This window comes from Cervus elaphus, chromosome X (genome assembly GCF_910594005.1).
Source record: "Cervus elaphus chromosome X, mCerEla1.1, whole genome shotgun sequence".
In the NCBI taxonomy this organism is placed as follows: Eukaryota; Metazoa; Chordata; class Mammalia; order Artiodactyla; family Cervidae; genus Cervus; species Cervus elaphus.
Window position 1 is genome coordinate 112,351,624 of NC_057848.1, and position 26,940 is coordinate 112,378,563.

General features: G+C 39.8%; 1 protein-coding gene across 4 annotated transcripts in view; it reads right to left on the bottom strand.

Moving 5' to 3' along the window:
• The window catches only part of EDA (ectodysplasin A), a 361,762-nt gene extending 335,768 nt beyond the window's left edge, over window positions 1-25,994 (bottom strand). For 2 of the 4 annotated variants that reach the window (XM_043896912.1, XM_043896911.1), the window contains exon 1: window positions 25,331-25,994. In XM_043896912.1, the coding sequence (XP_043752847.1) occupies window positions 25,331-25,726 (396 nt within the window). In that variant the 5' untranslated portion in view covers window positions 25,727-25,994. The remainder of the gene's footprint in view (window positions 1-25,330) is intronic. The other 2 variants (XM_043896910.1, XM_043896909.1) reach the window with 1 other exon arrangement.
• Between the last annotated feature and the right edge of the window lie 946 nt (window positions 25,995-26,940).

A 26,940-nucleotide genomic window follows, 5' to 3' on the forward strand; every position in this document is an offset into this window, starting at 1 on the left:
AATTAATTACATTAATGAAAATTAATTAAACGTGCCAGTTAAAAGAAACAACCTGAATTTAAAAAGGAAACTATGTCTCTTTAGAAGAGATCAGTCTACATCAAAAAGGCAAAGATGGAAGATATATCATGCAAATGGTATATGAAAAAAAGAAGTAGTATTACTATCAAGCAGTGTAGACTTTAAGGTAAAAAGTATTACTACAGATAAAGAGGGACATTTCATAATAGAAGGTACAATTAAACAGAAAGTTGTAACAGTACTAAATTTGTCAGTCAGTTCGGTTGCTCAGTTGTGTCCAACTCTTTGTGACCCCATGGACTGCAACATGCCAGGCTTCCCTGTCCATCACCAATTCCCAGTGCTTGCTCAAACTCATATCCATCGAGCTGGTGATTCCATCCAACAATCATCCTCGGTCTTCCTCTTCGCCTCCTGCCTTCAATCTTTCCCAGCCTCAGGGTCTTTTCAAATGAGTCAGTTCTTCCCATTAGATGGCCAAAGTACCAGAGCTTCAGCTTCAGCATCAGTCCTTCCAATGAATACTCAGGACTGATTTCCTTTAGGATGGACTGGTTGGATCTCCTTGCAGTCCAAGGGACTCTCAAGAGTCTTCTCCAATACCACAGTTCAAAGCATCAATTCTTCAGCGCTCAGCCTTCTTTATAGTCCAACTCTCACATCCATACATGACTACTGGAAAAACCATAGCTTTGACTAGATGGACCTTCGTCAGCAAAGTGATGTCTCTGCTTATTAATACACTATCTAGGTTGGTCATATCATTTTTTCCAAGAAGCAAGCATCTTTTAATTTCATGGCTGCTGTCACCATCTGCAGTAATTTTGGAGCCCAAGAAAATAAAGTCTGTCACTGTTTTAATTGTTTCCCCATCTATTTGCCATGAACTGATGGGACCAGATGCCATGATCTTAGTTTTTTGAATGTTTAGTTTTAAGCCAACTTTTTCACTCTCTTTTTTAACCTTCATCAAGAGGCTCTTTAGTTCCTCTTTGCTTTCTGCCGTTAGGGTGGTGTCATCTCCCAGCATGATTCCAGCTTGGGCTTCATCCAGTCCGGCATTTCTCATGATGTACTCTGCAAAGAATTTAGATAAGCAGGGTGACTATATACAGCCCTGACATATTCCTTTCCCAATTTTGAACCAGTTTGTTGTTCCATGTCCAGTCTAACTGTTGCTTCTTGACCTGCATATAGATTTCTCAGGAGGCAGGTAAGGTGGTCTGGTATTCCCATCTCTTTAAGAATTTCCACAAATTTGTTGGGATCCACATAGTCAAAAGCTTTAGCATAGTCAGTGAAGCAGAAGTAGATGTTTTTCTGGAATTCTCTTGCTTTTTCTATGATCCACCAGATGTTGGCAATTTGATCTCTGGTTCCTCTGACTTTTCTAAATCCAGTTTGTACATCTGGAAGTTCTTGGTTCATGTACTGCTGAAGCCTAGCTTGAAGGATTTTGAGCATTACCTTGCTAGCATGTGAAATGAGTACAATTGTGCAGTAGTTTTAACATTCTTTGGGATTGCCTTTCTTAGGGATTGGAATGAAAACGGACCTTTTCCAGTCCTGTGGCCACTGCGGAGTTTTCCAAATTTGCTGGCATATTGAGTGCAGCACTTTCACAGCATCATTTTTAGGATTTGAAATAGCTCAGCTGAAATTCCATCACCTCCACTAGCTTTGTTCATAGTAATGCTTCCTAAGGCCCACTTGACTTCACACTCCAGGATGTCTGGCTCTAGGTGAGTGATCAAAGCATCATGGTTAACTGGGCCATTAAGACCTTTTTTGTGTATTCTGTGTATTCTTGTACCTCTTATTAATATTTTCTGCTTCTGTCAGGTCCATACAGTTTCTGTCCTTTATTGTGCCCATTTTTGCATGAAATGTTCCCTTAGCATCTCTAATTTTCTTGACGAGGTCTCTAGTCTTTCCCATTCTATTGTTTTCCTCTATTTTTTTGTATTGATCACTAAGGAAGGCTTTCTTATCTTTCATTGCTATTCTTTGGAACTCTGCATTCAGATGGGTATATCTTTTCTTTTCTCCTTTGCCTTTCACTTTTTTTTTTCTCTGCTATTTGTAAAGCTTCCTCAGACAACCATTTTGGCTTTTTGCATTTCTTTTTATTGGGGATGGTTTTGGTCACCACCTCCTGTACAAGGTTGTGAACCTCTGTCCATAATTCTTCAGGCACTCTACCAGATCTAATCCCTTGAATACACAAGTACTTTAAATCATACAGAGATGTTCCCTAACTGCAGAAGGTTAGACATAAAACCGAAACATAAAACAGGAGCAATATTATAACAAATACAATAAAGAGTTTAAAAATGGTCCACATCAAAAAAAAATCATAAAAAAAACTTACATGTTAAAACTGTGCTTAGAAATTTATATTCGAAAAATGCAGATATTAGAAAAGAAGGGTGATTTGGGCATCTTCTCAAGAAATTAGATTCTTTTAAAACCATTAGATTAAAACCAAAGAAAGTAGAAGAAAATTTTTAAAATAGCAGAAATTAATGAAACAGAAATCAAACAATCCATAGTGTGAATCAAGTAGTAAAACTGATAAATCCCTTGTAAGACTAACCAAGAAAAAAGAGAGCATACTGTTATAATCAATATCAGGATTGAAAAGGGGAAACACTATAGGTCATATAGACTAGAAGTTAAAGATTTAAACATACTATAGTACACAAACTGCTAATAACACATATATCAACTGGCATGGATATCAAGGGCATTATACTGAGTGAAAAAATGCTAGCCTCAAAATGTTAACATACAGTATAATTTCATCTATATAGTAGTCCCAAAATGACAAAATTATAGAGATGGAGAAGAGATTAGTTGCCAGAGGTTAGAAATAACAGGGAATGGGAGATGTGAATAAAAAGAATAGTACAAGGGATATCACTGCAGTGATGAAACAATTCTGTATTTGGCAATTGTGGCTACAAAAATCTACATGTGGTAAAATGATAGAACTATACACATACTTTATATCTACATAAAGTTTTCTGGTTTTTATATTGTACCATAGTTACATTCAGTGTAACCAACGGGGAAAACTGATCTCTTTGCAACTTCACAGTAAAACTCCTCTGAATCTACACTTATTTTTTAAAAAGTTTTTAAAACAGCTAATGATAACCACAATGAGAAAAGACTTCATACCAATTAAGATAGTAATTTTTAAAAATATAAAAAAATAACAAGTGTTGGTGAGGATGTGGAGAAATTGGAACAAGTGTTGGTAGGATGTGAAACTGCATTGTTTGGGGGAATATAAAAAAAAATACAACCACTGTGGAAAACAATTTGTCAGTACTTCAAAAAAAATTAAACGGAATTACCATATAATCCACCAATTTCACACAAAAGAACTAAAAGCAGGGACACACACACTTGAACGCCAATATTCATAGCAACATTATTCACAAAAGCCAAAAATACAACCAAAACACCCCTCAACAAATGAACAGATAAACAAAATATGGTGTACACACATACACACACATACAGACACAGTGAAATATTATTTAGCCATTAAAAAAGGATAAAATTCTGACACATACTACAACATTGATGAAATAACACAGACACAAAAGGAGAAATATTGTATGATTCCACTTATGTGTGCATGCTCAATCACTTGTGTCTGATCCTTTGTGACCCCATGGACTATAGATCGCCAGGCTCCTCTGTCCATAGGATTATCCTGGAAAGAACACTGGAGTGGGGTTGCCATGTTCTCCTCCAGGGGATTTTCCCAGCCTAGCATCTCCCACAGCTCCTGCATTGACAGGTGGATTCCTTACCACTGAGCCCCCTGGGAAGCCCAAGTTGAGTACACTGATATATGCGATACCTAAAATAGGCAAATTCAAAGAAACAGAAAGTAGAATAGAGGCTACTAGTGGTCACAGGAAGGGGGAAATAGGGAGTTACTGTTTAATGGGTATGGATTTTCTGTTTGGGAGGACTGAAAGAGTTTTGAAAATAGATACTGGCAATGGGTACCCATATTCTGAATGTACTCTATATCACTGAACCAAAAAATTGGTTATAATGATAAGTTTCATGTAACATATATTTTACCACATCATTAACAAAAGAGTGAGGCAATGGCAACCCACTCTAGTACTCTTGCCTGGAAAATCCCATGGACGGAGGAGCCTGGTAGGCTGCAGTCCACGGGGTCGCGAAGAGTTGGACATGACTGAGCGACTTTACTTTCACTTTTCACTTTCATGCATTGGAGAAGGAAATGGCAACCCACTCCAGTGTTCTTGCCTGGAGAACCCCAGGGATGGCGGAGCCTGGTGGGCTGCCGTCTATGGGGTCACATGGAGTCAGACACAACTGAAGTAACTTAGCAGCAGCAGCAGCAGCAAAGGATATCATGAAACTGATTCTGTGAATAAATTAAATTTTTTTGCTAAATAAATTTCTAGAACATAGATTTACCAAAAAACTGAATAAAATCTGAAAATCTTATCTCTATTAACATAGCAAATGGGACTTCCCTGTTGGTCCAGTGGCTAAGACTGTGCTCCCAATGCAGGGGGCCCGGGTTCAATCCTTGGTCAGGAAACTAGATCCTACATGCTGCACCTAAGAGTTCACATGCCACAACTAAGACCTGGTGCAGCCAAATAAATAAATGTTTTTTAAAAGATAGAAAATCTAGAGATTAAAATCTCCCTTTCCCCCACCCAAAAAATTCCAGGCGCAGATGCTTTGCTACATTTGAGGAAGAATTATTACTAGTATTACATAAACTCTTACAGACAAAAAGTAAAAATGAAATACTTTCAACTAATCTTATGGGAACATTTTAACCTTGTCCAAGACTGATAAGGAAGGAAAACTACATGCTAATCTCAATCATGTACATAGATGCAAAGATCCTAAATGAAATTTTAGCAAACCAAATCTAGCAATATATAAAATAAATAATACATCATATTTAGGACAACTGAACCAAAGTTGGGAAAAAGAAAAACAAACTTGAACACTGAAGCAAACTGAAGTAATCTCTCTTTTTTGATGACAGTTTTATGAAGAAAATAAATATTCAGATAATCAGAAATGTACAAAGCTAAGTGAAATCAAGAAAAATAAATAACAGTATGTATTTCAAACAGAATTATGAAATTATATATCAGTGCTTACTTAGGATGGAGCTAGGGGAAATGCTGAATGTCACAAAAGATAGGAGATAATGTGGACTGTCACCCACTCTAAGTGTTTGCAAATGGATCTTCTTTAAACAAACAGGATTATTACAGGTGATTCTATATGAACATGAAAGCCTTAATTTCTAGGCTTTGCACTTCATATATGAGAAGAAATATGACAATCTGAGTTAATTATACAATAAACCAAAAGTCCTAAATAAATAAAACAGCAAGACTAGGTTTATCCCACAAGTGTAAAATTGTTTTAACACTACATTAAACACTACATTAAATGGGAAAAGTTATATGATTATCTCAGTAGATGCAGGAAAACCATTTGATAAAATGCTATTTCCATTTATGATTAAAACAAAACTCTCAGTAAACCAGTACTAAAAAAGAATTTTTAAAGTGATAAATAACTAGAAAAAACTTAAAACTATAGCAAACATTATGGAGGTGAAACATTAAATGCTTTTCCCTCTTAGTGGGAATGCGATAAAGATGCATGTTATTACTATTTCTTTTTTTTTTCCTTCCCTCTGTCCTGCTATTACTGTTCCTAAACAGCATTTTTCTGAAGGTTCAAGCCAGTGCAATAAGGTAAGAAAAAAAATCTTAAGTATAGATATTAGAAAGGAAGAAATAAAAAGATAAAACATCATTCATTGATTGATTCTGTTTGTGCATGTATGCATTTAAACATTGAACACCAGAATTCTATTCCTTGGGAAATGTGTTATGTATCACAGCTGTGTAGGTAATATAATTTTGCCTTTTGACATCATCCCAGTAAAAAATTTCAGTTTTCCCCATCTTTTTGCAGGACTCACATCATTTTTCATAAATAGTATGATGGTGTACATAGAAAATCCACAAGACCTACAGATACTTTGTTAGTACTAATAAATGAGTTCAACACAATTTTTTTTTATATAACATAAACTATATATTTCTAGGCATAAGCCAGAAGCAATTTTAAAATTAAGTTTTAAAATTATATGGTCCCAGGTTGGTTTTCCTGTGAAGCAGACTGGGCGACATAGTTTATCAAGAACTACTTTTATTAGAAAGTGCTTTGGGGATCAACATACGTGTAAGAGGGAAAAAACAATCTCCAAAAGACCCTAGCCAAATTCATAGATAGCTCTGGAGCTAATATGGCCCTTGAAAGGTTTCTATATTTGGGGAGGAAAGGGCAAGCCTTTATACCTCCTCATTAATCAGGCACTGGATGCATGATGATGCAAGGAAGCGTCTCCTTGGGAGATGAGACAACTGTCCTTGAGACAATTTTCTTCAACTAAGACATGGACTTAGGAAATGGATCACAGCATCAACTGCAGATAACATTTTAAATGGCTTCAAAAATATCAAATGTCTTAGAATAAATCTAGTGAAAGGTATACAAGTGCCATACATAGAAAACTATAAAATATTACCAAGAAAAATTAAAGACCTAAGTTAGTGGAGATATATACCATATTCATAGGTTGGAAGATTCAATATAGTAAAGGAAAGTTTTCCCTAAATTGATTTTTAGATGCAATCCAATCAAAACAAAAATCCCAGGAGGGTCTTCTCCCTTAATTTTATTTTACTGTGGTTAGAACTCATAACATGCGAACCACCCTCTTAAAATTTTAAGTGTACAACATGTTATTTTTGACTATATATGTTCTATAGCAGATCTCTAGAACTTATATTGCTTAGAAGTAGTAAAGTGAAGTCACTCAGTCGTGTCCGACTCTTTGCGACCCCATGAACTGTAGTCTACCAGGCTCCTCCACCCACAAGATTTTCCAGGCAATAGTACTGGAGTGGGTTGCCATTTCCTTCTCCAGGGGATCTTCCCGACCCAGGGATTGAACCCGGGTCTCCCGCACTGTAGACAGACGTTTTACCATCTGAGCCACCAAGAAGTCCTAATATTGCTTATGTGAAATTCAATGCCTGTTGATTGGTAACCACATTTTCTCTCCCCACCCTTTGCTCTAGGAAACCACCATGCCACTCTCTGATTCTATAATTTGACTATTTTAGATACCTCATATAAAATGGAATCATGTACTATTTGCCTTTCTGTGTCTGGCTTATTTCACTTAGCATAATGTCCTCAAGGTTCATCCATGTTGTCACATGTGGCAGAATCTCTTTTTCAATGTGAAACAGTACCCTATTGTACATATATACCAAATTTTCTATATCCATTTATGTATCAATGGACATTTCTATTGTTTCCACATCTTAGCTATTTTGAATGCTGCAATGAACTTGCAAAAGCAAATATTTTGAGATTCAGATCTCACTCATCTCACAGGCTAGCAAAATAATGCTCAAAATTCTCCAAGCCAGGCTTCAACAGTACGTGAACCGTGAACTTCCAGATGTTCAAGCTGGATTCAGAAAAGGCAGAGGAACCAGAGATCAAATTGCCAAAATCCATTGGATCATTGAAAAAGCAAGACGGTTGCAGAAAAAAACAACTACTTCTGCTTTATTGACTACACCAAAGCCTTTGACTGTGTGGATCACAACAAACTGGAAAATTCTTCAAGAGATGGGAATACCAGACCACCTGACCTGTCTCCTGAGAAATCTGTATGCAGGTCAAGAAGCAACAGTTAGAATTGGACATGGAACAACAGACTAGTTCCAAACAGGAAAAGGAGGATGTATATTGTCACCCTGCTTGTTTAACTTCTATGCTGAGTACATCATGTGAAATGCTGGGCTGGATGAAGCACAAGCTGGAATCAAGATTGCAGGGAGAAATATCAATAACCTCAGATACACAGATGACACCACCCTTATGGCAGAAAGCAAAGAAACTAAAGAGCCTCTCGATGAAAGTGAAAGAGGAGAGTGAAAAATTTGGCTTAAAACTCAACATTCAGAAAACTAAGATCATGGCATCCAATCCCATCACTTCATGGCAAGTAGATGGGGAAACAATGGAAACACTGAGAGACTTTATTTTGGGGGGGCTCCAAAATCACTGCTGATGGTGACTGCAGCCATGAAATAAAAAGACACATGCTCTTTGGAAGAGAAGCTATGACCAACCTAGACAGCATATTAAAAAGCAGAGAACAAGATGGCAGAGGAGTAGGTGGACGTGGAGTACATCGCTCTCCACAGATACATCAGGAATACACCTTCAGACACAGAAGTGCATGCAGAAGACCAGCTGACAGCAGACAGGAGAACCTGACTACTGGAAAAGAATATACACTAGCATGCAAAACTTGTAGGACAAAGGAACAAGGGGGAAAAACAGGAGTGTTGGTAGGACTAGACCTGCCCTCAGTGGGTGGGGGTACTGAAGCAGGGGCCCAATCCCCACAGCAGGGCAATTGTCTGAGTCAGAAGAGAAACATTTAAAGCTGAATGAAACACCTGATCTATGGCAGCCTAAATGGAATGAGAATCAGTCCTTGCTGAAGCCATACATACCTGGGACAGGACCACTGGTCTCCTGGAAGGCGCAGCGGCTGGGAGCTGGAGTTTAGGGATTGTGGAGCAATCCCAGGGTGGGGGCTGCTGTTGACTGTGGAGAGATGGATTGAGGGGACGTGAGGGAGGAGATCGTGGTGGGAAATGCTGGTGGAAGAAAGCCAGGCAGCCATGGAAGCAAGGTGACTGCTGAGTCACCCATAGGGGGTGGAGCCATCACCATAGCTTCTCTCTCCCCACAGGCTGGCATCAGCAGCTGAACAATAGAGAGTCTGGCCCATCAAACGCCTGATGCACTGAACTACAGTGTGGGGCCACACCCAGGGTGCTCTTTTAAGTGCCTGACACACTGATCTACAGACTAGGAACCCAGCCAGGGGGGCCCCTCTCTGTGCCTGAGGCGCCGAACAACAGAGAAGGACCCTCTAAGTGCTTGAAGGGATGGAGCTACGGAGGAAAGACTGGCCAAAGAGGCCTTCTGATCACCAGCTACAAGAAGCTCAAAAAAAAGACTCTGATAGGGCCATAACTCCTGAGGCGGAGGCAGTCCATGTCCCTGTGTACTTGGCACCTCCAGGGTCCCTTCAAGCCAAGCAGCTGCGCCACCTTCATGCTCAACTCTCACTGGGGCAGAAGTGCCACAGGCAAAAAAAAGTCTTGCGTCTATGCACACAGGGTCACTTTGGTCGTGTCTGACTCTTTGCGACCCTATAAACTGTGGCCTGCCAGGTTTCTCTGTCAGAGAGAGGGTTCTCCAGGCAAGAATACTGGAGCATGTTGGCTAATACTGGTTGCCATACCCTTCTAGAGCACTATATTTCCTGCTGCCCTAGCTGCCCACCCCCAACGACCTGGTGCTGCCGGAACCCCTGCAACCCAAGCAGCTGCACCACCTCCATACCTGGCCCTCATAGGGCAAACCCAAGCCCTCCAAGGCAGCCTCAGGAACAAAACTCCAGTGGACAGCCCACACGTAGAAGTGGAAATAAAACCACAGTTGAAACCCACGGGCAGCATGGCTAAGGAAGAAGACCCAAAACCTTCCTATCAGCTGTACAAGCTGCAGATTAAATCCACACGATCAACTAAGCAACTAGACTGTGTCGATGGAATATATAAAAGGCCATTGAGAGCTCCCACAAAGAAAACACACTAGCTCTGATAGCTGTGGACATTGGAGGCAAGAACACACAGGAGTAGGACCAGATTAGAATCTGAGCTGCCCCCACAGCAGGTCCAGAGATCAGCACAGTGTTGGAGGGCATCCTAGGGAGGTGAGGTGGACTGTGATTCCCAGCGAGGGAAAGGACTCTGACAGCAGTGACTCAAGAAAAACATTGATTATTCTTATTTTCTGACTTGTTCTGTAGATTCTATAGGATTTTCCCCCCTCTGTTGTAGTTGTCGATTTTATTGGCACTAAGAAATCCAATTAAGCTTTTGAGCTTTTTTTTTCCCTCAGTCACATTTTTTATTGTTGTTATAAACCAATGCCTATACATTGGGCTTTTGCAGTTCCGTGGAGTTTTCCTCTTTTTTTTCTTTTCTCTTTTTTTAATTTAATTTAATTTTATTTTTTTTTAAATTTTATTTTTTAACTTTTAAAACCCATTATTATTTTTCCACATTTATTCCTTTGTTTGCTTTTCCTACTGTTCTTTTCCCCTTGCAGTTATACTTTAACATATGTAAATCTTCTCTATTTACTCTTATTTAACTTTGCATATCTGTTCTTTCTTTTTCATTCTCTCCTTTCCTCTCAACATATTTGTTAGTTTTATTTTCATTGCCTTTTTCCCCAATTGGCACCTTGCTTTAGTTTCATTTTCTAGTTTGTGCTTTAATTAGTTCTGTTCTGGTAGATATAATTTTTGGTTTCCTTTGTTTGCTGGGTCAATCTACTATACTTTAATTTTGTTGGACTGTTTTCACTTTGCTCATGAGCATATATGTAAATGTGTATATTCAGTCACACTTTCTATTGTTGTTATAAACCTCTGCCTCTACACTGGGTTTTTGCAGTTCTGTGGAGTTTTCCCTTTTTTTCCCCTTTTTTCTTTCTTCTGTTTTTTTCTTTTCTCTTTTTTATAATTTAAATTTTTAATTTTTTTCAAACCTATGATATTTTTATGTTTATTCCTTTGTTTGCTTTTCCTACTGTTCTTTTCCCCTTGCAGTTAATCTTTAATGTATATAAGTCTTCTTCATCTACCTCTATTTAACTTTGTGTATCTATTCTTTCTTTTCTTTCTTTCCTTTCCTCTCAACATATTTGTTAGTTTTGGTTTTACTGCTTTATTCCCCACTTGGCACCTTGCTTTAGTTTTGTTTTTCAGTGTGTGCTTAAGGTAGTTTTGTTCTTAACTAGTAAATATAATTTTTGATTTCCACTGTTCACAGGGGCAATCTACTGTACTTCATTTTTTCACTTTGCTCATAGGTGTATATATATATGTGTGTGTATTCCATCATTTTAATTATTATTTGCCTGACTTTGTAACTGCCACTTGTCTGGGGTTCATCTTTGGTTTCTCGTTTTTGGATATTTGTTTTAATCTCACTTAATGCCATAACAAACCACTTGTGGAATCTTCGTTCCTGACCAGAGATCAAACCCTGAGCCTTTGGAGTAGGAGCACTGACTCCAAGACCCTAGACTACCAGAGAACTAACCTTAGGGAGTATCAAATAGTGAGAACTCACACAAAGGAAACCACTTGAATACAAGACCCTGCATCACCCAACCACCAGTAGCACCCTGTGCAGGACGCCTCATCTGAGCAACAAACAAAACCAAAATACAAACCCAATCATTAGCAGACAGGACTACCACCTTACTCAGCCTTGTTTCAGAGGAAACACAAACAATCAAAACCTCAGCACAAATCTCACCCTATACAAAGCTCACACAAATCACTGGACCAATCTCAGGAGGGCAGAAACCAAAAGGAAGAAAGAATTTAACTTCTTTAAGAAAAGAATTCAACTTTCCTTGAAGCCTGGGAAAGGAGACCTGAAACAATAACTTAAAAAAAAAATAATGAAAAGGCAGAGAAATACTGCACAAATGAAGAAACAAACTAGAAACACAGAAGTCCAAATAAATGAAGAGGAAATAGGCAAACTACCTGAAAAAGAATTGAGAATAATGATAGTAAGGATGATCAAAAACCTTGAAACCAAAATGGAGAAAATGCAAGAATCAATTAACAAAGACCTAGAAGAATTAAAGAATAAACATACAGAGACAGACAACACAATTACTGAAATTAATCAATAGCAGAATATCTGAAGCAGAACGAATCAGTGAGTTGGAAGATAAAATGATGGAAATAACTTCTGAAGAGCAGAAAAAAGTAAAAAGAATGAAAAGAGCAGAGGACAGTCTCAGAGACCTGTGGGACCATATCAAATGCACCAACATTTGAATTATAGGGGTCCCAGAAGAAGAAGAGAAAAAGATAGTGTATGAGAATATTTTTGAAGAGATTATAGTTGAAAATTTCCCCAACATGGAAAAGGAAATAGTCAATGAAGTCCAAAAGGCACAAAGAGTCCCATACAGGACAAACCCAAGGAGAAACACATCAAGACACACACTAATCAAACTAACAAAGACTGAACACAAATAAAGAATACTAAAAGCAGTAAGGGAGAAGCAACAAGTAACATACAAGGGAAACTCCATACGCTTAACAGCTGATCTTTCAGCAGAAACTCTGCAGGCCAGAAGGGAATGGCAGGATATATTTAAAGTACTGAAAGGGAAAAATCTACAACCAAGATTACTGTACCCGGCAATGATCTCATTCAAAATTGATGGAGAAATCAAAAGTTTTTCAGACAAGCAAAAGTTAAGAGAATTCAGTACCACCGAACGAGCTTTACAACAAATGTTAAAGGGACTTATATAGTCAAGAAATACAAGAGAAGGAAAAAGATCTACAAAATCAACCACAAATAATTAAGAAAATGGCAATAGGAACATATATATCAATAATTACTTTAAACGGAAATGGAATAAATGCTCCAACCAAAAGACACAGACTAACTGAATGGATACAAAAACAAGACCCACATATATGCTGTCTACAAGAAACCCACTTCAGACCTAAAGACACATATAGGATGAGAATAAAAGGATGGAAAAACATATTCCATGCAAATGGGAAGCAAAAGAAAGCTGGAGTCGCAATCCTCATATCAGACAAAATAGACCTTAAAATAAAGGTTACAAGAGATAAGGAAGGGCACTACATAATGATCAAGGGATCAATCCAAGAGGAAGACAAAACAACTGTAAATATCTATGCACCCAACATAGGAAGGAGCACCTCAATACATAAGACAAACACTAACAGACATAAAAGGAGAAACTGACAGTAACACAATAATAGTAAGAGACTTTAACACCCCACTCACACCAGTGGACAGATCATCAAAACAGAAAATTAATATGGAAACACAAGTCTTAAATGATACATTAGATGAGATGGAGCTCATTGATATCTTCAGGACATTCCATCCAAGCAGAAATAAATTTAAAAGAAATGAAACAACAGTAAAGATTAATAAAGCTAAAAGCTGGTGCTTTGAGAAGATAAATAAAATTGACAAACCTTTTAGCCAGACTCATCAAGAAAAAAAGAGAGAAGAATCAAATCAACTAAATTAGAAATGAAAAACGAAAGGTTACAACAGACAATGGAGAAATACAAAGCATTATAAGAGACTATTATGAAAAACTATATGGCAATAAAATGGATAACCTGGAAGAAATGGACAGATTCTTAGAGAAGTTCAGTCTTCAAAGACTGAATCAGGAAGAAATAGAAATTATGAACAACCCAATCACAAGCACTGAAATTGAAGCTATGATCAAAAATCTCCCAAAAAACAGAAGCCCAGGACCAGATGGCTTCACAGGAGAATTCTTTCAAACATTTAGAGAAGAGCTAATGCCTATCCTTCTAAAATTCTTATGAAAAATTGCAGAGGAAAGAACACTTCCAAATGCATTCTATAAGGCTTCATCACCGTGATACCAATACCAGACAAAGACAACACAAAAAAAGAAAACTACAGGCTAATATCACTGATGAACATAGATGCAAAAATCCTCAACAAAATTTTAGGAAACAATTCAGCAACACATCAAAAAGCTCATACACCATAATCAAGTTGGGTTCATTCCAGGGATGCAGGGATTCTTCAATATACACAAATCAATCAATGTGATACACCATATTAACAAATTGAAAGATAAAAAACATATGATAATCTCAATTGAGGCAGAAAAAAACCTTTGACAAAATTCAGCACCCATTTATGACTAAAACCCTTCAAAAAATGGGCACAGAAGGAACCTACCTCAACATAGTAAAGGCCATATATGATAAGCCTACAGCAAACATTATTCTCAATGGTGAAAAACTGAAAGCATTCCCCCTAAGATCAGGAACAACACAAGGGTGTCCACTTTCACCACTATTATTCAATATAGTTCTGGAAGTCCTAGCTACAGCAATCTGAGAAGAAGAAAAAAAAAATAAAAGGAATCCAGATCAGAAAAGAAGAAATAAAGCTCTCACTGTTTGCAGATGACATGATACTGTACATAGAAAACTCTAAACATAGTATCAGAAAATTTCTAGAGCTAACCAGCAACTTTAGCAAAGTTACAGGATACAAAATCAATACAGAGAAATCACTTGCATTTCCATATACTAACAATGAAAAATCAGAAAGAGGAATTAAGGAATCAATTCCATTCACCATTACAACAAAAAGAATTAAATATCTAGGAATAAACCTACCTAAGGAGACAAAAGAACTGTACACAGAAAATTTATAAGACACTAACGAAAGAAATCAAAGATGACATAAACAGAGGGAGAGATATTCCATGTTCCTGGGTAGGAAGAATCCATATTGTGAAAATGACTGTACTACCAAATGCAATCTACAGATTCAATGCCCTATCAAATTACCAATGGCATTTGTGACAGAACTAGAACAAAAATTTCACAATTCATATAGAAACAATGAAGACCCCAAACAGCCAAAGCAGTCTTGAGAAAGAAAAATGGAGCTGGAGGAATCAACCTTCTTGACTTCAGATTATACTACAAAGCTACAATCATCAAGTATGGTATGGTACTGGCACAAAAACAAAAATATAGACCAATAGAACAAGACAAAAAGCCCAGAAATAAACCCAGGCACCTAAGGGTACCTTATTTTTGACAAACGAGGCAAGAATACACGATGGGGCATAGACAGCCTCTTCAATAAATGATGCTGGGAAAATTGGACAGGTACATCAGGAAGTTAAACACTTCCTAACACCATACACAAAGATAAACTCAAAATGGATTAATGACTTAAATAAATGTAAGACCAGAAAGTATAAAACTCTTAGAGGAAAACATAGGCAGAACACTTGATGACATAAATCAAAGCAATATCCTCTATAACCCACCTCCTAGAGTAATGGAAATAAAAACAAAAGTAGACAAGTGGGACCGGATTAAACTTAAAAGCTTTTCCATAGCAAAGGAAACTATAAGCAAGGTGAAAAGACAACCCTCAGAATGGGAGAAAATAATAGCAAATGAAATAACTGACAAAGGATTAATTTCCAAAATATATAAGCAGCTCATACAACTCAATACCAGAAAAACAAAAAAACAAATCAAAAAGTGGGAGAAACACCTAAACAGACATTTCTCCAAAGATATACAGATGGCTAACACACACATGAAAAGATGCTCAACATCACTCAATATTAGAGAAATGCAAATCAAAACTACAATGAGATATCACCTCACACTGGTCAGAATGGCCATCATCAAAAAGTCTACAAACAATAAATGCTGGAGAGGGTGTGGAGAAAAGGGAAGCCTCTTACACTGTTGGTGGCAATGTAAATTGATACAGTTACTATGGAAGACGTTATGGAGATTCCTTAAAAAAAATAGGAATAAAACCACCATAAGACCCAGGAATTCCACTCCTAGACATATTCCCTGAGGAAACCAAAATTGAAAGAGACACATGTATCCAAATGCTCATTGCAGCACTATTTACAATAGCTAGAACATGGAAGCAACCTAGATGTCCATAGACAGATGAATGGGTAAAGAAGTTGTGGTACATATACACAATGGAATATTGCTCAGCCATAAAAAAAGAACACATTTGAATCAGTTCTAATGAGGTGCATGAACCTAGAACCTATTATACAGAATGAAGTAAGTCAGAAAGAGAAAGATAAATAGCATATTCTAACGCATATATATGGAATCTAGAAAAAAGGTACTGATAAATTTATTTACAGGGAAACAATAGAGAAACAGACATAGAGAATAGATTTATGGACATGGGAAGAGGTGAGGAGAGGGTGAGATGTATGGAAACAGTAACATGGAAACTCACATTACCATATGTAAAATAGATAGCCAGTGGGAGTTTGCTGTTTGGCTCAGGAAACTCAAACAGGGGCTCTGTATCAACCTAGAGGGGTGGGATTGGGAGAGAGATGGGACGGTGGTTCAAAAGGGAGGGAATATATGTATATCTATGGCTGATTCATGTTGAGGTTTGACAGAAAACAACAAAATTCTGTTAAGCAATTATCCTTCAATAAAAATAAATTAATTTTTAAAAATCTAAAAAAAAATCTAAAAAGAGAATCCACAAATTTATAAGAAAAGAACAAACAATCCAATAAAAATGTGCAAGAGACTTGTATAGGCACTTCACAAAAGAAGATAACCAAACAGATAATAAACATATGAAAAGGAGTACAACTTCATTAAACTTCTGAGAAATGCCAGTTAAAATCACAATGCGGTATTACTACAAACCCACCCACCAGAATGGCTATAATTTAAACAGTGACAATAACAAGTATTAGCAAGGATGTAGAATACCCAGAATTCTCATACATTGCCATACGTTGGGAATGCAAATTGGTACAATCACTGAGAAAAGATGTCATTATCAATAAATTTGAAAATGTGCATTCCCTATGACCCAGAAACTCCAATCCTATGTATATACCCCACAGAAATTCAAGTACACATAACCAAAAGACCTGTGTAACAATATTCATAGTACTGTTATTTACACTAACCCCAAACAGTAAACAATCCAAAAATTCATTATCAGTAGAATGAATGAATAAACTGTGGTATATTCAAATAAGTGAATAATATACAATAATACAACTAAAAAACTACACCTGCATGCAACATCATGGATATCAAAAAAGCATGACACTGAGCCAAAAAAAGCCACCCCAGAATATGTACTGTTTGATATCATTTATATCAAGTTCACAATGGGAAAAAGTAATCTATGATGTTAGACATCAGGATAGTCATTCACTTTGGAGAAAGAAGATGATATAGTGATAGGGTTGGGGTGTAAGATGGGGGTTATGAGATGCTACCAATACTTCTATTTCTTGACCTGAGTTCTGGTTACATTAGTGTACTCACTTTATAGTAATTCTTTGAGTTGTACAATTATGATTTGTGACCTTTCCTGTATGTATACTTCAATAAAAAAGTAGGGGGAAAAAAGAAATGAAGAGCTGAATGATGAATATTTATAGACTAGTCAGATGAAAACGACCCTCTATGAGGGCACCCTGCAGGCAAGGCAAGCAGGTTTTCTTGGTAATGTTCTTGGGAACTAAATGGCTTCAGAAGTTCTCTGGTATAAGGAGATCTTCTCTGTAAGGTAGTCACAGATAAATCACAAGTTATTTTTCACAAGATCTAAGAGAAAAAGAAAGAGATAAGACCTAAATGCAAATAAAACAGAACATCAAATACATAACAGGAAACTTTTTGCACCATCATACAGGTAATGTAGTTAGGCCTCTTCTCCATTTCACTGTCTAATGATTCTAAAAACCAGTGAAATATTGCCAGTGGAGCTATCTACTTACCTAAGCATAGGTGACAATTCATAGTCTTAGCAAGACCTGAGGAAAACAGGCCTGTTACAAAACTCTTTGTTTTATATGAACATCTCCAAAGGCCCCAAATAATATATAAGTTGACGAGTATTCAGGTATCCCAACTATAACCAGCACTGTGTCAAGTATTGTGGAAAAAGACAAAAAAAGAAGGCACATTTCCGAGCTCTAATATAAAAACACAAAATTTATTAAACACAGAAACAGCAATAAAAACTGGAGAATGATTCCAAGACAGAATATGGTGGGCGGGTTGCAGGAGCAGATTAGTAAGAGACAAAATGGGATAGGTATAATGGAGCCAGTTCATTAAAAACCTTCAATGTCACACTGAAAAGTTTAAATTTAAACCTATAGAAAGTGATTTTATCTGGATCCTATTCCCCTAAAATAATTCTTAGATTTAGTGATTCCTAGTCATTTTCTTCATCAACTGACACTAATAATTGATATCAAATCTAGATACACTAATGTCCTATCCAGTTAAACCAAGAGATGTTTTGTGCAAAGTTAAGGTTGACTTCAACGACATCACCTCAAATCAGTCAGTTCAGTTGTTCAGTTGTGTGACAAGTTGTTCACTCCTTGTGACCCCATGGACTGCAGCACGCCAGGCTTCTCCATCCATCACCAACTCCCAGAGCTTGCTCAAACTCATGTCCATCAAGTCGGTGATACCATCTATCCATCTCATCCTCTGTCGTCCCCTTCTCCTCATGCCTTCAATCTTTCCCAGCATCAGGGTCTTTTCCAATGAGTCAGTTCTTTGCATCAAGTGGCCAAAGTATTGGAGTTTCAGCTTCAGCGTCAGTCCTTCAAATGAATATTCAGGATTGATTTCCTTTAGGATGGATTGGTTGGATCTCCTTGCAGTCCAAGGGACTCTCAAGAGTCTTCTCCAACACCACAGTTCAAAAGCATCAATTCTTTATCACTCAGCTTTCTTTGCAGTCCAATTCTCACATCCATACATGACTACTGGAAAAACCATAGCTTTGACTAGATGGACCTTTGTTGGCAAATAATGGCTCTGCTTTTTAATATGCTATCTAGTTGGTCATAGCTTTACTTCCAAGGAGCAAGTGCCTTTTCATTTCATGGCTGCAGTCACCATCTGCAGTGATTTTGGAGCCCAGAAAACTAAAGTCTGTCACTGTTTCCATTGTTTCCCCATCTATTTGCCATGAAGTGATGGGAATGGATACCACGATCTTAGTTTTTGAATGCTGAGTTTTAAGCCAACTTTTTCACTCTCCTCTTTCACTTTCATCAAGAGGCTCTTGATGAAAGCCTCACCTCAAATAATTAGGGACATATTCCAAATATTGCTAACAGTTCTCAATAAACCATTATAAATCTACACAAACATTTTTCTAAGCACTTAAACCTTAAGAGTTCCAATTAGAGTATCTCTTAGGGAAACTGTCTGAATGAGATACTACCTTTATTTGCCTATCCCACAAAATAATCTTCCAACCATTTAAATATGCCTAATACCTAATATCTTTTCGCCTTTTCATACTGTTCATGGGGTTCTCAAGGCAAGAAGACTGAAGTGGTTTACCATTTCCTTCTCCACTGACCATGTCTTGTCAGCACTCTCTACCATGACCCATCCAACTTGGGTGGCCTTACATGGCATGGCTCATAGTGTCATTAAGTTATACAAGGCTGTGGTCCATGTGATCAGTTTGATTAGGTTTCTGTGACTGTAGTTTTCATTCTGTCTGCTTTCTGATGGATAAGGATAAGAGGCTTATGGAAGCTTCCTGATGGGAGACTGACTAAGGGGGAAACTGGATCCTGTTCTAACAGGTTGAGCCATGCTCAGTAACTCTTTAATCCAATTTTCTGTGGATAGGCGGGGCTGTGTTCCCTCCCTGTTGTTTGACCTGAGACCAAAATATGGTGGAGGTAATGAAGATAATCCTTAGAAGAAATAGACTAGCCAGCATAGTCAACAAAAGAGTTCGAAATGCAGTTCTTGGGTGCATTCTCAAAAACAACAGAATGATCTCTGTTCATTTCCAAGGCAAAACATTCAATATCATAGTAATCCAAGTCTATGCCCCAACCAGTGATGCTGAAGAAACTGAGGTTGAATGGTTCTATGAAGACCTACAAGACCTTCTAGAACTAATAACCAAAAAAGACGTCTTTTTCATTATACGGGACTGGAATGCAAAAATTGGAAGTCAAGAGTTACCTGGAGTAACAGGCAAATTTCACCTTGGAGTACAAAATGAAGCAGGGCAAAGAATAACAGAGTTTTGCCAAGAGAATGCACTGATCATAGCAAACACCCTCTTCCAACAACACAAGAGATGACTTGACACATGGTATTGACCATCTGGTGATGTCCATGTGTCAAGTCATCTCTTGTGTTGTTGTCCGAAATCAGATTGATTGTATTCTTTGCAGCTAAGATGGAGAAGCTCTATACAGTCAGCAAAAACAAGACCGAGAGCTGACAGTGGCTCAGATCATGAACTCCTTATTGAAAAATTCAGACTTAAATTGAAGAAAGGGAAAACCACTAGGTCATTCTGGTATGACCTAAATCATATTATTTACTATTATACAGTGGAAGTGACAAACAGATTCAAGGGATTAGATCTGATAGAGTGCCTGAAGAACCTTGAACAGAGGTTTCTGACATTGTACAGGAAGCAGTATTCCAGACTATCTCCAAGAAAAATAAATGCAAAAAGCCAAAATGGTTGTCTATGGAGGCCTTACAAATAGCTGTGAAAAGAAGAGAAGCTAAAGGCAAAGGAGAAAAGATAAACCCATTTGAATGCAGAATAGCAAGAAGAGATAAGAAAGCCTTCCTAAGAGATCAGTGCGGAAGCAATAGAGGAAAACAATAGAATGGGAAAGACTAGAGATCTCTTAAAGAAAATTAGAGATACCAAGGGAACATTTCATGCAAAGATGGGCTCAATAAAGGACAGAAATGGTATGGACCTAACAGAAGCAGAAGATATTCAGAAGAGGTGGCAAGAATACACAGAATCACCCACCTAGAGCCAGACATCCTAGAATGCGAAGTCAAGTGGGCCTTAGGAAGTATCACTACGAACAAAGCTAGTGGAGGTGATGGAATTCCAGTTGAACTATGCAGATCCTAAAAGATGATGCTGATAAAGTGCTGCACTCAATGTGCCAGCAAATTTGGAAAACTCAGACGTGGTCACAGGACTGGAAAAGGTCAGCTTTCATTACAATCCCAAAGAAAGGCAATACCAAAGAATATTCAAACTACCACACAATTGCATTCATCTCACATGCTAGCAAAGTAATGCTCAAAATTCTCCAAGCCAGGCTTTAACAGTACGTGAAGCGTGAACTTCCAGATGTTCAAGCTGAATTTAGAAAAGGCAGAGGAACCAGAGATCAAATTGCCAACATCTGTTGAATCATTAAAATGCAAGAGAGTTCCAGAAAAGCACCTCCTTTTGCTTTATTGACTACACCAAAGCCTTTTGACTGTGTGGATCACAACAAAATGTGGAATATTCTTCAAGAGATGGGAATATCAGACCACCTTACCTGCCTCCTGAGAAATCTATATGCAGGTCAAGAAGCAACAGTTAAAACTGAACATGGAACAACAGACATGTTGCAAATTGGGAAAGGTGTATGTCAAGGCTGTATAATGTCACCCTGCTTATTTAACTTCTATGCAGAGTACATCATGCGAAATGCTGGGCTGGATGAAGCACAAGGTGGAATCAAGATTGCCGGGAGAAATATCAATAACCTCAGATATTCAGATGACACCACCCTTATGGCAGAGAGCTAAGAAGAACTAAAGAACCTCTTAATGAAAGAGAAAAAGGAGAGTGAAAAAGTTGGCTCAACACTCAACATTCAGAAAACTAAGATCATGGCATCTGGTCCCATCATTTCATGGCAAATAGATGAGGAAACAATGGGAACAGTGACAGATTTTAGTTTTCTGGGCTCCAAAATCACTGCAGATGGTGACTGTAGCCATGAAGTTAAAAGACGCTTGCTCCTTGGAAGAAAAGCTATGACCAACCTAAACAGCATATTAAAAAGCAGAGCCATTATTTGCCAACAAAGGTCCATCTAGTCAAAGCTATGGTTTTTCCAGTAGTCATTTATGGATGAGAGTTGGACTATAAAGCTGAGTGTCAAAAAATTGATGCTTTTGAACTGCAGTGTTGGAGAAGACTCTTGAGAGTCCCTTGGACTGCTAGGAGATCCAACCAGTCCATCCTAAAGGAAATCAGTCCTGAATATTCATTGGAAGGACTGATGCTGAAGCTGAAGCTCCAATACATTGGCCACCTGATGTGAAGAACCGACTCATTAGAAAAGACCCTGATGCTAGGAAAGATTGAAGGCAGGAGAAGAAGGGTATGACAGAGGATGAGATGGTTGGATGGCATCACCAGTTCGATGGACATGAGTTTGAGCAAGCTCCGGGAGTTGGTGATGGACAGGGAAGCCTACAGTCCATGGGGTTTTAAAGAGTCAGACACAGCTGAGCAACTGAACAGACTAAACTGAACTGAATACCTAATATAGTGGCTGGCTCATAGCAGGCTTTCTATTTATTGAACTATATTGTTAAATTACACTAGTACATTAACCTTACTCATCTCTCTCATGGTTTAGTATACTTTGATCATATCCTCTCTACTGCTCTCTCTACAGACTGAAAAAAACAGACTAGAAAATCCCTCCAACACTTTGATCAATTTAGGTTGGCTTCTGGGGATTTGTATCAGCTGTTAAGTTTTTCTTGATGAGCAGCCACAAGGATTACCTGTATGATTGTGAATGCAAATCCACTTTTTGTCTTTTACAGGGAAATGATAAGAGTTTTGTTTCATCGTTGTTTTCAACACTCTTCCTGTTAATGCCCACCATATTCTTGGCTTTTAGGACCACAGTCACAACTGGGCCAACTTCTTCACAGATTCATAAACAGTGATTTTTATTTTACTCTAACAATAATATTGTATATTATCTGAGTCAGAGACTGATAAGATGTATTTATAATAGTTCCTGAGATCATCTCCAGTGAGTATCCAGATAAACCTACAGATACTCAGCTACTCCAGCTGAAGGAGACAGGCATGATTCCAGAAGGTCCACAGTGACCCTTTCATTTTTTATCACAAACAACTGTCTCCACTGGGGAGGCTTTTCTAATATGTCCCTAGGAGAATTTTGTCGATCTCTCTGCTATGTATCCTGGCTGCCCTAATTTCCTTCTGTATTCTGTTTTTAAAGTTTTAAAATTGAAAGATGGCCTACATACATCTTCAGTGACTTCTAGATCCCTTTCTTGAGTCATAACTGAGCCCATCCTCTCATAGCATGGATAGGTTTGCATGACCTTATACAATGAAGTGCCTGTGACTATTCTCCCTACCTGGTCTCATGAGATCTTCCTGCAATTTATTCTTATCAGTTTGCCTGCACTCCTTGCAGATAAACTGGTGTGAAACCTGAGTGTTTTGCCCATGGAAGGGTGTATATTTTTATCTTTCTTCCTCTCCATCTAAGAGTTGCTGTAACAGCAGCTGTTTGTGTTGAAAACTGAAATATAAAAATATGACCTACGTGGCCAAATCCCACTAGGCTGTTTACTTCCTTATTTATGAATCAGATTCTGTCAGCACGATTTAGAATCTTGACTGTCAGCAATACTGCAATTGAATGTCCTTGCAAAGCCAGCAGAGGGTGCACCAGGGCACTAAACATTTTGCCCAAGATGTAGCAGTATCAATTTACTAGCCAATCAACAGTTCCCTTTTTTTTTTTTCGCTTGGTATACTAAACCTAATATCCTTAAATCTTAAGTTTGTTCTGGGATAAAATTCCTTCAAAGCTACTCTAATTCTCCTGAAAGTGAAGTTCAGGAAGAATAAGGAATACATGGTTAAACTTAGTCTGGCTAAAATGAAGGTAGAGTAAAAAATGATGCAAACTACTTTGTAAAATTTACATAGCTCTACCCAGCTACCTGACAAAAAGTTTCCAGAAAGTAGTATATCTCGGAATGGGAACTGAACTGGGAGCAAAGAGACCAGCTACCATTCTAATTTTGATCATAGTTGTATGACTTTAGACAAGTCATTTCCCCCATAGGAATCATGTGTTCTCCAAAGATCAAATGGACTCATGGCCCCTCATAATTCAGAAAAAACTCTAACTCCAATTGATGTCAGTAAACGTAAAGAGCCAGTAGGCTTATTTCTACTCCTCGAAAAGACTAAAACAGAATAAAGGACAGAAGATAGGGCACTGTATTTAAACCTAGACAGAACTATTTTGAGTACCATGCAAAGGCAACTAAACGTCATTATAGACCATATGAGAATCCCATACCATCACAGAAGCCCCAGAATACAGCTGTTCTGCTAGTCCTCAGCCTACAAACATAGGTCTGTCAGTTCTGAATGCCAAAAAGCCTTGGCCACTATTTGACTAAGTAAGTTCAATCCTTCATCTTTTCACAGAATACCAATGTTCAGCTGCTAAGTATTTCTACTGGGTATAGTCAGGGATGTAGGGTGGATAGATAAAGGGAACCAGAATCCTAGTTAATTATCATGTAGCTACAGTGTTTAAAGTTTCAAGTACCAGAAGCATGTCTATTGATTCACTTCTTTGATAAACTGTTATATTATATAAGTTTAAGTGTGCTAGCAAAACATTTTAAGGCTCAGGACAACTTTACAATGTAGAAACTGTGTCAGTCCTAATATTACAGCATTATCATGAATGCAACACCAGCTTTGGATGGGTGGTCAAAGTAGCACAATGTTATACAGTATGGCAATGACTCTAAATGTGGTAGTAAATATAGAAGGCCTGGGTCGCTCACCTCAAGGAGTTATTTGCACAACTTGCCCTCTTCCTCAAGAGGAACAAATTGACTGTTATTCTTTAACCACCTCAAAAAGATCCTTGGCTGCTTCTCTTAAGTTTTACAGGAGACAAAATATGGCAAACGAGAATATTTAGTTTAAGTGCACTAAATTTCCCTAAATAAAGAGATTTGCTGTTTCAGAAGTTGTATAGCAAGACGGTATATTTCTACCAGAATTCCTCAGGGGCGCTGATCCTCACTAAATTACCGAGGACAATTCGTCTCAAATTGCAGGTAAGTGTGAACAAGTCCACGATGGTCAGCGCACCAGGACCCCGCGCAGAAAACACGGTTCAAAGTTGTTTCAACGGGCGTGGAGCAGTTATTACAGCTGTTTACAGCTCCAACTCCAAACGAGAGTCTGCTAGTGCTGGCATCAACTCTGGACACGAAAAAACAAGCACAGCGGGTGGAGAATCTCACCGGGAGCAGAACGGCCAGGCTGCTGCCGTTAGTCGGCCAGGGGGGCAGCGCCCGCACCTTCGCGCCGCGGCCCGGCCGGGAGCGCAGCCAACTCTTCCAGAGGCAGCCGGAGCCGGGGGCGGCGGGCGCCGGCCAGAGTTCCCAAGTCCGGGGGTCCTGAGAGACTCAGGGTGAGCTGGGCCAGGGACCGAGGACAACCTGCCCCCAGGCGACCTCTCCCTGGCTCGCCCACCACCTCCCCGGTCCAGCCGTCGAACTCGGCTCGAGGTGGCGGAGTCCTCCCCCGGCCCCCGCCCCGCGCACATGGTGAAGGGGCCCTGCCCCTCCAGAGTGACTCACCTGGTGCCCATCCTGGGAGTCTGGGGGGAGCGTAGTTTCTCCCGGCTCCAGCGGCTGCTGCTGCGGGGACCGCTGCCCGAAGTGGCGGGTGATGGGACCGTCGGGGTCGAGGCCACCGGGGCTGCTCAGGGTGCCCGAGGTGCCAGGGGTACCGGGGCCGCTGAAGCGGGACTCAGCTCCCCGTTCCCGCCGCAACTCGGAGCGCAACTCTAGGTAGCAGCACAACGTCAGCAGGTGGAGGGCCAGGGAGAGGCCAAAGAAACCCAGAAAGAGCCGGCAGCTGTTCCCTTCGCCGGCCCGGGCAGGGGCCCCGCGACAGCCGCAGCCCTGGCTCCCGCGTTGCCGCGGCGCTGCCGCGGGCAGGGGTTCCCTGCGCTCCACCTCGGGGTAGCCCATGGCCTCCGGAGACACCCACTCTCTGAGGCCCGGGAGCCGCCGCGTCTGCCTCAGCCCTTCGCGACCCCTGACAGGCGGCTACTGTCCTGCCATCGGCTGGGGGCTGCAGGGACCCGTTCCTGCGCGACGGAGGCTGGGCGGGACCCAGCAGGGAGCAGCCTCATGTGCAGCTCCTCTCCGAGGGGTGGGAAAGAGAGGAGGAGGGGAGGGAGGGACAGGCGGCTCGGCCCGCCGAGGGAATGAGGGAGGAGGCCCCGGCCGACCCCGCCCCGTGCCTCAAGCGGGTGCTGGTACGCCCAACCACCGGGCCCGCCAAGCCTCGGCGCCCCGCCCCCTACAGTTCCACCCGGGGCCTCCAGCCGCGGGGCGGGGCCTGGGGGCGTGTGGGTTCGCCTCTGTCCCGCGGCCCCACCCAGCTCTTCTAGCTCTCCCTGTTCCAGTTGGTGACTGCGGCTGTCGTTCATCCCTGGACTCCGCCCCAATTTAACCCTTGAGCGCCAGTTCGAGGTTGGGGGGGAGAGGGGAGAGGAGGAGGCGAGGCGAGGGAGGCTGAGAAGAATTGGGGAACCTTGGAAGGAAACTAGAGCAAAGAAAAGGAGGCGGAAACTAGTATTAATAGAAATGTTTGCAATTAACTGCAGTTGTTAATAACATCATCCAGTACTTATCTGTTTCTTTCAATCTTCAAAGCGTTTAACAGACGTTAAACTAATTAAAACAGTCCTGGGTTTGGAATGAAACCATGCCTGCTGTGTTTGCAATTCAATGGCCCGCCAAAAGCAAAGGAGACCCAGGAGCCTGAGAGCCAAAGGGAGTGAGAATGGGGTGGGACTGAGTCAGTCCCACTCCTGGAGTGAGTCTGGGGCCTCAGTCTAAGCGTAAGAAACCCATCTGTGCCAGGTGGAACTGAAGTGATGCTGCCTCGTGCAAGATAAAACAGTCCCTAAGATTTCTTGGTATATAATTTCAACGTATTGATCCCTTTACAGTGTAGAAAGTGCTGTAGGAGAGAATCCACAGCCAGCGTAGTTTTCCTCTTCCACTGCAACAGGAGTTTGGAGTGGAGAACAAGTGCCTTCAATAAGCAAATGGGGAAACTGAGGTCCAGAATAAGGTGGATTTTTTTTACAAGCCTGGTCCACAGAATGGCCAGACAGTACTGGCATCTCTATTTGCAGGCAACTGTTCTGGCCTCTCCACCCCTCTCCTCCTCT